Raw genomic sequence first — 15,483 nt, 5'->3', positions numbered from 1 at the left:
TCATATGAAGACTGGCACACAACTGGCACATGGTTCATCCTCTACCTTCCACTAAAGTAACTCGACGTTTAATTTAGTTAATTCGTAATGGATACAAATAGTAAGCTCATCAAATATATGAGTCTCTAGGGCCAGACTTCAGATGAACAGATGCAGGATAACAGGTTTTTAGCTTGCATTTTCGTTAGGAACGTCAGCACCATTCCTAATGAACCCTATTCTTAGTTTAAAGAGAAATACAGAAAGACAAAATTATGTGACATATCAGCAACATACAACAAATCTGACAGTATAATACATTTTTATCATAAAATGTCTTTCTGAATAATCAAGATGGATAACTGGAATCTCGTCACTATCTCAGAAACATTTAAGGCCAGAAAAACCACATTATTTTCTTCGATATTTAATTGTGCAAATGTTCAGTAAAAAATAAATATAATGCATTCAGTATGTACATGAGTATTCTTTGAACTAATATATATACATATATATAATTTATAACAAAGCGTGTGGGTTAATACATACAATAGCACAGTTGATCATTAACATGAATAAATGTTGACTAGCAATAAGATAATTCACTACAACATTCATCTGATTGAACAAACAGTAACTGTTACCGTCTTAATACGATGAAATAACACACATTGGTCACACAGAGGCATGTTGGCTCACCACAACTATGCATCAACAGTATAACACCGGAAAATAACTGTAAAACTCCAGCCTCTCGCCGGAAGCAAGTATCAAGAGGATAACATAGGCAGCATACCCAGAGTTGGTAGACATGGACGCAGCCTTCAGGAACCCACACAACGAAGTCTTCAAGACGCTCAACCTTACCTAGGTTATAAAAGTGATGTAATATGAATCAATGAGGGAAGTGAGTTAACGGATTAAACGATTAATAGCTCAAATAGCGGGACTTAGGAGCAAGAACTTGATCCTGCGAGCACATGTAGATAATCACCCATGGAAGAGCTAACGATGAATCTTTGCAATCCAAGTTAGGCGAGGACATATACAACATCAAAGGCACAGATAATTATAAGTAAAGTTCCACCAATTCCTCCATATCCCAAAACACTTTTGGGTAAGAACACACACACAGACCCACGGGACTGAGCTATGAAGAAAGTTTGAGAGAAGTGGACTTCACTGCACTGAAGGAAAGAAAGAATACGGGAGCCATGATAACGACATACACGATACTAAGGGAGTTGATAAAGTAGATAAAGAAGCAAAGTTTAAGGAACAGAAGAAGAGGACATAACTGAAAGCTGGAAACACAGATGAGTCACAGAGATGTCAGAGAGAACTTTTCAGTCTAAGAGTCGTAAATACGTGGACCAGACTAGATGAGGAAGTTGTCGAAGTTAATTCGATAAAAAGGTTTAAATTAAAATATAATAACAAAAACGAGTGAAAAAAAAATGTCACTGCATTGAACTAATGACGGTGGACAGACGCGGCTTAAGAGCAGATGCTTGACCCTGCCCGCACACACGCCAGCCTTAGGCACATTAGAAAGTGCTTATTCAGCGTCGCTAGCAAAGTGAAATGAACTGGAAAGTGAAGTACTTTTTCACCGGACAAGTACTGTACAGCCAGTGTAATATGACTTACTGGCAGGTGGGACGACGTCTGTAACAAGTATGACATGTGTACAGAGGACAGGTATGGCACCTGTACAGAGCGGGAGTGGCAGCCTTGGCTGGTGTAGTACATGGGTCATTTATCAGGGCTTTAACTGTGAGAGGACAGTTTCCTGGATGTGTGCTGGCAGGAAAATGTGGAGTAAACATAACCAAGCTGAGGGGGCAAGATGTTGGGGTAGAGACAAGAAAATATTTGAGAATATTTAAAAAGTATTGGCGAGATGATAAAGTAACTAAGGCGGGACTCAAGAAGGCGGGACACAAGTTTTCACCAAACAACACACTAGAGATGTTGTTTGGTGTATACACAAGTAACGGGGCACTGGACGTACAACTGGAGAGTTAAGTACATTTGTATGAACATAAACAATAGATGCGATTGTCATCATGGATAGATCTGTGAATGTAGGAAACAGAAAAACTATTGCCAGAACCCTATATATAGGGAGGAAAACTGTTTCACACTTATTGAAACACAACAATGTAGAGACACACCAAGATAGTGAAGACTTTATTTGTTAATAACGTTTTGTCTGTAAGGACAAGAGGTCCTCTACAATACCTCTACTATCACTTTGATGTTGCTCTACACAAGAGTAATTGTGATTGAAGTGAATTAAGTTAGTTATAGGCTTATAATATAAGTTATACATAGGTCATCAAACCTGGACTGAATGGAAGAGGGGCACAACTGAACATAAATATTTAGGCATCTAGATAATAAATCTTATCAAACAAAAGAAAACATATCATTTCAACAGGAATTGCAAAAGAAATTGAGTTTCAGGAGGTAGTTGATGGCTGCTGTCTCACATAGTATACTACGGAACCAACCAAAGAAAATAATATATTAGACCTATTGATAGCGCACACAACCTTTAAATGTCACTGAAATAAAGAGTTATGGAAAAAGAGAACAAATAAATAATATTCAACACGTCATAGCACGGAGAAATTTTATGAAACTATCAAATCCCCAGGTCATGTTGAGAGTAATTATAAGGGAGTAAGAGAGAGCGTATTGAGTGTAGATGTGTTTTACTCAGGTGATAACATCTTACTCAGGTGATAACATCTTACTCAGGTGATAACATCTTACTCAGGTGATAACATCTTACTCAGGTGATAACATCTTACTCAGGTGATAACATCTTACTCAGGTGATAACATCTTACTCAGGTGATAACATCTTACTCAGGTGATAACATCTTACTCAGGTGATAACATCTTACTCAGGTGACATGTAACATAGATGATAACATCTTAATCAGGTGATGACACCTTACTCAGGTGATAATATCTCACACATGTGATGATGACGGCCAACATAAGTAGAAAAAAGCGTTATATAAACCAAATATCAAACATAAATCATGATAATATCCGTCAAAAGAGACCATAGCATTCAGTATTAGAAACAAGAATATTATTATTGACTGAAACACAATATGTAAGATTGTCAAGTTTTGACATTCAACTTGATAACAGCTGCTTACGTATTTGATGAACATAAAGCATAGAATTATTAAAATATATTAACATGAAAAAGTTCAACATAATAAATGATAACATGTGAGACACGATATCATCGACGTCTTGGTCGAATCTAAGATGAGGATAACATCTATTGATGGCATTGTTTGACAGGCAAGTGTTGCATGCAAGATATTCTGGCTTCCATACATTACTTTTAATTGAACTCTAAGACCTCTAGTTGCAGCAAAGCTCACTACCATCACAGTTTCATTACTAGCAAAACAAGAGGTTATTTAGGATTCTGCGTCACAGACCTTCACAAGTCTCTTAATAACATATTTATATTTAAAAAATGTTTGGTATAGATTGGCTGCATGTGACTTACAAGCTTACAAATATATATCGTATTGTAATATACTAAACTGTCATGATATACACCATATACAACTGTCATGATATACACCATATACAACTGTCATGATATACACCATATACAACTGTCATGATATACACCATATACAACTGTCATGATATACACCATATACAACTGTCATGATATATACCGTATACAATTGTCATGATATACACTGTATACAACTGTCATGATATACACCATATACATCTGTCATGATATACACCATATACAACTGTCATGATATACACCATATACAACTGTCATGATATATACCGTATACAACTGTCATGATATACACATACACAACTGACATGATATACACCGTATACAACTGTCATGATATACACCATATACAACTGTCATGATATACACTGTATACAACTGTCATGATATATACCGTATACAACTGTCATGATATATACCATACACAACTGGCATGATATACACCGTATACAACTGTCATGATATATACCGTATACAACTGTCATGATATATACCGTATACAATTGTCATGATATACACTGTATACAACTGTCATGATATATACCGTATACAACTGTCATGATATATACCATACACAACTGGCATGATATACACCGTATACAACTGTCATGATATACACCATATACAACTGTCATGATATACACCATATACAACTGTCATGATATACACCATACACAACTGTCATGATATACACCATATACAACTGTCATGATATACACCATATAGAACTGTCATGATATACACCATATACAACTGTCATGATATACACCATATACAACTGTCATGATATACACCATATACAACTGTCATGCTATACACCGTATACAACTGTCATGATATAAACCATATACAACTGTCATGATATATACCGTATACAACTGTCATGATATATACCATACACAACTGGCATGATATACACCGTATACAACTGTCATGATATACACCATATACAACTGTCATGATATACACCATATACAACTGTCATGATATACACCATACACAACTGTCATGATATACACCATATACAACTGTCATGATATACACCATACACAACTGTCATGATATACACCATATACAACTGTCATGATATACACCATACACAACTGTCATGATATACACCATATACAACTGTCATGATATACACCATACACAACTGTCATGATATACACCATATACAACTGTCATGATATACACCGTATACAACTGTCATGATATAAACCATATACAACTGTCATGATATAAACCATATACAACTGTCATGATATACACTGTATACAACTGTCATGATATACACCATACACAACTGTCATGATATACACCATATACAACTGTCATGATAAACACCATATACAACTGTCATGATATACACCATATACAACTGTCATGATATACACCATATACAACAAACGCTATAGGCTTCAATCTCTCCGTCGCCGACATAAGCAAATATAGTTTTCAGTCATTCTGATCTAAAGGTAAATTATAATGTTAATTGATATCTTCACGAAAATTGTCGAACTGGATTATAATTATAATATATATATATATATATATATATATATATATATATATATATATATATATATATATATATATATATATATATATATATATATATATATGTCGTACCTAGTAGCAAGAACGCACTTCTCAGCCTACTATGCAAGGCCCGATTTGCCTAATAAGCCAAGTTTTCCTGAATTAATATATTTTCTCTAATTTTTTTCTTATGAAATGATAAAGCTACCAATTTCATTATGAATGAGGGAATTTTTTTTTTATTAGAGTTAAAATTAACGTAGATATATGACAAAACCTAACCAACCCTACCTAACCTAACCTAACCTAACCTATCTTTATAGGTTAGGTTCGGTTAGGTAACCGAAAAAGTTAGGTTAGGTTAGGTTAGGTAGTCGAAAAACAATTCATGAAAACTTGGCTTATTAGGCAAATCGGGCCTTGCATAGTAGGCTGAGAAGTGCGTTCTGGCTACTAGGTACGACATATATATATATATATATATATATATATATATATATATATATATATATATATATATATATATATATATATATATATATATATATATAGGCAAATCGGGCCATGCATAGTAGGCTGAGAAGTGCGTTCTGGCTACTAGGTACGACATATATATATATATATATATATATATATATATATATATATATATATATATATATATATATATATATATATATATATGCAACCCGTCCTCAGACCAAGTCCATTCCATCCAGAGGTCGACCCCGAACACGCTTTCACCAATTTCAACATTCTGTTCAATCAAAACAGGTTCGAACAAACGTGGTTCAAACAAAATTCGTCGGTGAAGAATTTGTTCCGGAAGTGTTCGAACGAAATCAGTTTTGAGTCGTGTGTTAATCGTTTTTCATTCATAAAGAGGGGGGGGGGGGTTGGCGGGTGCATGGAATGGAGCTTAGGCCTTTGTTTAGAGGACGGGCTGATATATATACTTAGGCTTACTGAATGATCAATCCCAGGCACAACTTCTGTAGAGAGCTACAAGTCAAATGAGCTACAAAGAAAAAATAAGAAAGTAAGTGATGTGGTCAATGGTTGTCACCAAAATAACTGATCTCTAAGCCAGTTGTCACTGCAGAGTGTTGAGGGCGGCTCAGCCACACCGTCCGTCTCTTAGCCTTCACACAGGCCGCATGTTGACCTTATCGTGAGCATATATTGATTTAATTTCCCTTTGTCCGATGCTTTTGCACTCTGAGTTTCTAATTTTTCCATTTATATTAACAATTTTGGAAAATAAAAGAGAAATACAAAAAGTTGCTATATGCGTGTCAGGTGGTGCCCGGCTCGCGAGACGTTCACACACATTGTAAATGTCAACATGTATCCCAGACAGCTTCATAAAAAAGATATTTGCTCGTTACTTGTTCACTCCAGTTGGTGTTTTGGATCGCAGGTGATAACAGCTACCCCAGGTGATAACAGATACCACAGGTGATAACAGCTACCACAGGTGATAACAGCTACCTCAGGTGATAATAGATACCACAGGTGATAACAGCTACCACAGGTGATAACAGCTACCACAGGTGATAACAACTACTACAGGTGATAACAGCTACCACAGGTGATATCAACTACTACAGGTGATAACAGCTACCACAGGTGATAACAGCTACCACAGGTGATAACAACTACTACAGGTGATAACAGCTACCACAGGTGATAACAACTACTACAGGTGATAACAGCTACCACAGGTGATATCAACTACCACAGCAGATGATATCCAAGATAAGTAATGATATAAAAGGCTAGTGACTGACAACTAACGTATTTTATGAAAATATCTAATACATGTAATGACAACATCAAATTTTTGTGACTACATCTAAAACTTGTGTTGGCAACATTTAAATTTATGACGGTAACATGTACCACATGTAATGAGAGCATCTGGAACATATGATTCAATATTTCAAGTACTAGTCTTTAGGACAAATAAAATCCTGTGGTGATGAATACTATCTTTAGGAAGCCAAGATAAATTATGAGTGATTTATGAGAGTATGAAACAAAGCAGGCATACGTCTGAATATTGTAATGATGGAGAGCAGTTAACACCCGTCGAGGAGGGTACTTAGCATCTGTCGACGAAAGCAGTTAGCAGCCGTCGAAGATGGAAGTTATCGAACGTCGAGAAGGGTAACTTCGACGTGTGGGATCATAAACCACACGTTGAAGAGGGCAGTTAGCATCCGTCGATGGTGGTGTTGGGTGAAGAGGAGGAGGACTGGTGGTCAGGTGTGTCTGTTAACTCCACGGCGGGGCTGCCTGAGCGACCACGACCCGCCACCCAAGAAGCTCCACACTGCACTAGATGTCTGCACGAGGACCTCACCGCCCGCCACACTTTGCTCCTGCAGGTGAAGGCCAAGAAGATAAAGACTCCCTGCAACGTGTTGAGGACCACGAAGACGTACCAGACGGCCTCCAGCTGCAGGTACCCAGCCACCAGACCACTGATCCAGGTGAATCCCATGAGTACAGCCAACCGCATGTACATCTTGTACTGGTTCTTGTGGTGTGGGCTTGTCGTCATGGTCGAGGTGGATTGGGTCGTTTCTGTTATTATTTTGGCAGTACTGATGAAGAGGATGCAGTTGACGATGATGATAGCGACTATAGGAATGGCGAAAAATATGAGCAGAGCCTTGCGATGACCGAACCAGCACCAGCGTTTGCCAAAGCTAGGGAGCAACGCCTCGGGGATTCCCTCCGGCTGTTGAACATCAATAGTGACGACAATGATGGTAGCGACGGCCGGCAAAAGCCAGCTGTAAAGGGAATACATTAAGAACCTCTGCCAATGTTTCCCGCTTATCAATCGCAAATCTGTTTTGGTTCGTCGAAATGTATACCAGATGTCGAAGGCTAATACGCTCATCCAGGTGAAGGAGGACAGGAAACAGTAATACATCGCTGCAGCCAGAGTAATACAATCCTTCTGACTGGGATTTACAAACACGTTTATGATGAAACAAATATACGAAGCCAGAAGAGCCAAGCAAAGGGACGCCAGGTTCTTCCCTGACAGGTTTCTAAGCTCCGGCACCAGGATAAAGACGGCTAAGTGGAGCAGGAGACAAAGGCAGGACAGCCCAAGACCCGCCAGTGAGACCCAACCCATTACGGGGGAGAACTTTCCTGCGGGTGTCTGTGGCAAGCACACCAGGACGCCGCCCTCAGCCACCTCGTACTCCCCCTCCTGGTAACTTCGGTTGTAAAACTCAACATACACAGTTCTATTCTCATACAACGAAAATTCGTCGTCAGATAAAAATGTCTTATTGCATTTAAGAAACTTGGCACTGGGCGGTGATCCTGATGTTAGTGGCATGATGTTCGGCTCGGAACTTAGAGCGGCGTTAAAGTCATTGGTGTTGGCAACACACTGGCCGTCCTTAAACACATAGTTCAGTTCTCCACATGATACTCTCCTGCACTTATTTATGTGTGGATCCCAGATTTCTGAACTCTGGCAGGTGAAAGCAGATTCTAAAATACTGCTGACGCTGGGATCAAAGTCATCCAAAATAGCGAACGTATGTGGGTACACAAAATCATTTTTTTTAATCATTGTAACAAATGTTGGTGGAGATGGCGTGGTGTTGGGCTCGGTAGTTACGGTGTCGTTGGAATCACTGTCATCCTCAACACATTTGTCAAACTTAAATACATGATTCCGTTTGCGACATAAGACGATCCTGCACTTTTCAAAGTGGCTATCCCACATTTCTGAAAATTTGCAGGTTGAAGTAGATCCTACGACGTTGCTGCCACTGGCGTCAGTGTAGTCCATTAACATAGCGAATGGTTGTGGATTAAAACTTTCATTCACATTCATATTCTCCAGGTCTTGACTGGTGCATGCTAATTGTTCTTGAGTCACGTTGTTACACTTGGCACAGTGTGGGTTTCTGTAGGTTCCCGCGTTGCTGTAGACTACAGCCGTGTAGGACTGACACAAGTCGGCCACCTCATTATCTTTCCACTCTTTCTCACATGTTTTAATTGCCTGAGAGCAGCTTCTAGTTATATTTTTCAGTTCTTCAGGTATCTCGGGATATATTGAACACGTATGAAATGTTAACGTTCCATTGGTATCAAAGTACATTCCCAATGTTCGGTTCCTGTACACTAGTCTAGGCATCACATAATCGTTTGTTAAGTTTCGTTTGTACTCACTAGAGTTTTCACACTCCCAGCGCGGCTTCCACATGAACAGCGTCTGAGCGTCGTTGTTGCAGAGAGCGCAGTAGTAGTTGGTGTAGGTGAGGGAGGTGTCCAGGCTGGTGGCCGGGAGGTTACCTAGAGGATCAAATCTCTCTATGCTAGACGCCGGGGGGCCGGAGAGGCAGAGGTTGGTCACCTCTTCATCCCTCCAACCCTGTAGGCACGTTCCCTTCATGTAGATGTTACCATACTGCATCACGTTTATACATTGGTACTTGTTTACATTGTTTTTATGACTGTACACATCATAATAAAGAGAATCGAGGCAGCAGTCACCATACTCCGCACACATTTCATCACAAAAACAATTGCTATTATGCCACTTTGGAGGAAACGACGTTGTTTCACCACGTTCACAAGAGTCCCAGGGTGAGCAAGCGGCATCCATCGCCTCTAAGTCAGAATAACTCACTCCACAGCATAGGTCTGTATAGATCACCATGATAATAACGGTAATGACATACATTGTAATCTGGTATGACAATGAATCCCACGCAGTCACTGGACTCAATAATGAGGACAGATTATTTCAACTAAACAGTGACCGCACCAACATGGGTGCTCACTGAGCGGCCGCTGAGGCCTGACTGGAGAAAAGTTGATAGTAGCAAACCAGTCTGGCCGCCCACCTGCCGCTACGCACCACCAGCCTTCCTCTCAGGCAGGATATATTGGCGAAGCAAGACGCGGCAAGCGCCTTGTCTTACCTTGCCTCTGTGAACACCAACAGTAGCAACAGTTATGCCGTAATGGTTTAATTCATAAACCATACAGACATTATCCATCCTGGCTTTCGGTGGCTTTCCTCATTTTCCAGCGACATTTCTCTAGTTCTAACAGTTTGGTCATTAACACATTTTTCACAAATTCCCTAATTTTCTCTCCAAATTTTAATTCCATTGTATTTGCTATTGGATCTACAGACGTTAGCAAAGGCTTCAAAGATTCCTTAAATATCTGTGTCGACAAAAATATTCGATCACGATACCTGAAACGCTTCTGACGGTGAAAAAATCTGAATAAAATATGGAGATAAACACTATTGCAAGATATTGAAAAAAAAAAATCATCATTATGCAGTCAAATTAATAGTCTTCCAACGATTAATCAGAAATTCACGTGTCTAACACCTGTGAGCAAAGAGCAGTAAAGGTGCATACCTGGTGACGCCACAGGTGATTACTGTCAGTAAAGTGCAAGCGGATGTCCTCGGGCTCTGGTCACCAGTTACAGGCCGTGACATGCAAAATAGTAAATACACAAAAACAGTGTTACAAAATCTGGTAAATCGATTTGCACGACTCAGAGATGAAAACTGTTTGAAACTCAATTTGTCACGTGACAGTGATTTTTTTTCAATTTTCAAGCACGAAAAGAATTTCAGAAAAACATTTTTCCTATTTGTATATCATGCGAGCGATGTCACTTGGTTAACTTATGTAGCAGAGTTTTGTTTCACCTCATGCCTCTGTTCACAAACCAGTAGATAAGTACCTGGGAGCGAGCTGTTGTTCACACATACACAGCCTCGCTCCTGTGCCAGGTAAGTCCACTACGGGCTCACCATAGCCCGTGCTACTTGGAACTTTTGTTCTGAGTAGCTGAATCTAAAACAACATAGCTGTTGTTGGCGACAAAGATTTGACAAGACAGAGAAAAGTGAGCGGATTGTATATTCTTGTGTGTCAGGAAGCCTTCGACACAGTACTCCACAGGAGACTAGTGCACAAACTGGAGAAACAGGCAGAGGTGACAGGGAAGGTAGCTGAGCGGACAGAACGCTGGAAGCGTGATTCTGTGGTCCCGGGTTCGATCCCGGGCGCCGGCGAGAAACAGTGTGCAGAGTTTCTTTCCCCCTGATGCCCCTGTTACATAACAGTAAATAGGTACCTGGGAGTTAGTCAGCTGTCACGGGCTGCTTCCTGGGGGTGGAGGCCTGGTCGAGGACCGGGCCGCGGGGACACTAAGCCCCGAAATCATCTCAAGATATCCTCAAGAAGGTACTCTAATGGATAAAGGAGAGTGATTGAAGATTAAGCCACACAAGAAATGGCACGGGCATGAGTAGACCGTATGATAAAGGAGTACCTCTGCAATAGATGAAGACCCCATCCATTCACAGATCTACGGTATCAGCTACTGGTACTGGTAATGGCTCCACAACAGCCTCCACCTACGGTTCATGCCCGTGCTTACATGCCCGTACCACCTCTTGGATGGCTTATTCTCTATCAATCAATCAATCAATCTGCAACAGAAAATAGTCATAGTGGGAGGAGAGACCTCGGAATGAAGGGATGTTACCTGTGGCGTTCTACAAGGGTAAAGGTTCTACAAGGTTCTGTGGCCGGTCTTATTCCTAATCTGTGTGAACGACCTACCAGAGGGGATAGATTCCGTCCTCTCAGTGTTCGCTGACGATGCAAAAACAATGAGGAGGATAATGACAATGGATGACTGTAAAAATTACAAGTGGATCTGGACAAAATGAAAATACGGTCCTTCAAGTTTTGAGGCTTAGTGTTGTGTGAAGTTTCCAGTTGTCTGTAAAGCTGCAGTGACTTTCTGGAGTTTTTTTCCGGTTGATTGGCAGATTGTCACCTGTTCCGCGAGTCTCTGTGAGAGGGCTCTGGTCCCCGGTAGGTGAAACAGATCTTCCACGATAACCAAACCTCACACTAGAACATGAACAAACGACAACGTTTTGTTCTGTCCTGGACCATTATCAGGTTCTGTCCGTCCTGGACTATTAACAAGTTCGGTCCGTCCTGGACCATTAACAAGTTCGGTCCGTCCTGGACCATTAACAAGTTCGGTCCGTCCTGGACCATTAACAAGTTCGGTCCGTTCTGGACCATTAACAAGTTCGGTCCGTCCTGGACCATTATCAAGTTCGATCCGCCCAGGACCATTATCAAATGAAATACGACTTAATAATGGTCCTGGACGGGCCGAAACGTCGGTCCGTCCGACGTTTCGGTATATCTTCTGTCTATTCGGTCTATTTGTTTATCTTCTATTGTGTGGTTTAGTCATTATATCTTCAGGGACGTTATTGTGACTCATTGTCTGCAGATCTTCCACGACTCGAGTGACCTTTCAGTATAAAAGTAATCTCTGCTTCCGGGAGCTACCATGGGGGGGGGGGGGAAGGGGGTGTGGTTCCCACCAGAAAAAATACTTGAGTTGACTGATTTCTGTAAAGTCTAAATTGCAGTGAAAACGTAGGCTGCTTTATGTTATACCTTGAGGTATAACAAATAACAAATTTGAATAGAAAAAAATGGACGCTGCACGATTAATAATAATGAATATTGTTGTAATTATGTAGTGATACATTGCCATTGTTTACAAATCCTGAGATAACGAGAAGCAATGTTATGTCTTAAGTTTTATTTACAAAAAAATTTAAGTATCAGTACGTGTAAATAAGGAAGTATTGGCATCTGTCAAAATATTGGTACGCGACACCTTAACTTTGGTTTGGTGTTGGGCTTCAGACTTATTAACCTCTGGTGGGTTATGAAGGCCATATAAGTCCGCACTGGCCGACCAGCAAGAATATATTTACACTGGGCACTGTCCAGGACTAAAATGTACTCTCAGAATGTACTGAGAGTATGATTTTAGCATATAGGGAGTATACATAGTATACACACCTCTCTGTGTATATATATCGCCTTGACCTCTACTTGAAGTGGCACATCAGGTTTTTTCCTAATGGCAAAATCTTTAAAATTCTTAGTTTCCACATAAAGAAAACAGTGTAGACCATCGTTATGTATCTAATGTAATCCCGAGTTCTTCTACTGCTCTTTAATATCCAATATTGAACGAATAATCTCTATTACTTTACTCCAATATTAAAAATTTCCTAATTAAAGTTACCATTACAGTACAAATACAGTTTTAATAGGTTAAAAATTCATTGTAGTCTGAATAGTACGCTTGGAAATTGTTTTCATCGGTGTTTAATACCAATTGCTCTCTCCCAGGTCCTTTTGCGCCTTCTGTAATCTTTTAATGTTTCCATTCACTGGATGAAAATATGATGCACAATACACTACCGGTCACAGGATAAATATGGGTGCACAGTAAAGTACTGCTCACAGCATGAGTTTTAGGTATACAATAAACTAACAACAGAAAGTACAGCATATAAACAAGAAATATACAACACTTTCTCAACCTAGTTAAACGACGTTTAACTAGGTTGACCACACCACACACCAGACCGTTTTGTTTATAGTGATGCAATTCGAACACCGGCTGCGGCTTCACTATTTTCTGCTAAATAGAATTGTATTGTTTAGTGAATTGTAAAAGGAATGAATGTACAGGATCAGATAAGTAACAAAACAAGCAACGTAGCCTACAAACCATTGGTAATACGCGTTAGTGGAAGAAGAACACCGCGCTGTTGAAAGATTCGGTTAACTGGAAAATCAGCACAGTTCCTTGTATGTGATTCTGTTCCTTAATGAATTAGAAAAAATATATTTGAAGTGCGAGCAAAAGAATGATGTCACAAATAATCTAAATATTAGCTACATTGCACTTGCAGATTTGTATTGTTAGAAAAGTGAAACAACGGACTGGAGCAATGGAATAACAACTAGAATGACTGGTTTTGTCCCTACGGGCAACTGATGACCTTGAGAAGCAAGACCCACACAAAATATATAATATTAACATACAGGAGTTCGATCCACAGAAAAACTGCAGAAAAGATCAAATTACACTTGATAGAGAAGTCTTATATCGAGAGCAAACGTATTGTCTTGTTTTCCGCTGTGCGGCGTCTTGGTCGTGTATAGTAGCCCCGGCGTCTTGGATATGTATAGTAGCCTCGGCGTCTTGGTCGTGTAAAGTAGCCACGGCGTCTTGGACATGTATAGTAGCCCCGGCGTCTTGGATATGTATAGTAGCCTCGGCGTCTTGGTCGTGTAAAGTAGCCACGGCGTCTTGGACATGTATAGTAGCCTCGGCGTCTTGGATATGTATAGTAGCCAGGCGTCTTGGACATGTATAGTAGCCTCGGCGTCTTGGATATGTATAGTAGCCTCGGCGTCTTGGTCGTGTAAAGTAGCCACGGCGTCTTGGACATGTATAGTAGCCGGGCCTCTTGGACATGTATAGTAGCCCCGGCGTCTTGGACATGTATAGTAGCCCCGGCGTCTTGGATATGTATAGTAGCCTCGGCGTCTTGGACATGTATAGTAGCCACGGCGTCTTGGACATGTATAGTAGCCGGGCCTCTTGGACATGCATAGTAGCCACGGTGTCTTGGCCACGTATAGTAGCCTCGGCGTCTTGGACATGTATAGTAGCCACGGTGTCTTGGTCACGTATAGTAGCCTCGGCGTCTTGGACATGTATAGTAGCCGGGCCTCTTGGACATGTATAGTAGCCCCGGCGTCTTGGACATGTATAGTAGCCACGGCGTCGTGGACATGTATAGTAGCCCCGGCGTCTTGGACATGTATAGTAACCACGGCGTCTTGGACATGTATAGTAGCCTCGGCGTCCTGGACATGTACAGTAGCCCCGGCGTCTTGGACATGTATAGTAGCCCCGGCGTCTTGGACATGTATAGTAGCCTCGGCGTCCTGGACATGTACAGTAGCCCCGGCGTCTTGGACATGTATAGTAGCCTCGGCGTCCTGGACATGTACAGTAGCCCCGGCGTCTTGGACATGTACAGTAGCCCCGGCGTCTTGGACATGTACAGTAGCCCCGGCCTGTTGGACATTTACCTCGTGAATATTGAACACTCGAGATATCTGATAACTGATCCTGGATTTAGTTAGTTAACTGCACCGTTCAGTTTTCATTTCACACTGGAATAATAATATTTCCATGGTGCAACATCGACAATTTCGGAATCAATGTGTACCATGCTTGATAGTGTCTCCTGGTGGAGCTCTATATCTGATATTTCAATTTAGTGCTTGCATACTGTGAGGCGGTGTTGTCCCCTTGTGGTGAGCCACTATCACCGAGGGGTGTCCCAGTCACACACGGAGTGGGGGTCACACACCCCGGCCTCGTACCCAGTCAGGAGCACGATAATGGCAATGGTCCCCTGGGCAACAAAACTCATTCCAAAACTAAGTCGACTATCACACT

The 15,483-nt window shown here is 40.7% G+C and overlaps 1 protein-coding gene across 1 annotated transcript; it reads right to left on the bottom strand.

Annotated features, from left to right (window-relative positions):
• Positions 1-5,788: 5,788 nt before the first annotated feature.
• On the bottom strand, positions 5,789-9,913 carry LOC123768778 (uncharacterized). Its single transcript, XM_069316441.1, has one exon. It carries the CDS (start codon positions 9,818-9,820, stop codon positions 7,310-7,312), a length of 2,511 nt encoding a protein of 836 aa, XP_069172542.1. The 5' UTR covers positions 9,821-9,913; the 3' UTR covers positions 5,789-7,309.
• Positions 9,914-15,483: the final 5,570 nt, after the last annotated feature.

This window comes from Procambarus clarkii, chromosome 83 (genome assembly GCF_040958095.1).
Source record: "Procambarus clarkii isolate CNS0578487 chromosome 83, FALCON_Pclarkii_2.0, whole genome shotgun sequence".
In the NCBI taxonomy this organism is placed as follows: domain Eukaryota; kingdom Metazoa; phylum Arthropoda; class Malacostraca; order Decapoda; family Cambaridae; genus Procambarus; species Procambarus clarkii.
Note: the sequence above shows the minus strand (reverse complement) of the source record. Positions and strands in the feature narration are given on the sequence as shown.

Excerpts from the sequence above, each read along its gene's own strand:
- LOC123768778 (XM_069316441.1), bottom strand. The coding sequence starts at position 9,820 with ATGTATGTCATTACCGTTATTATCATGGTGATCTATACAGACCTATGC.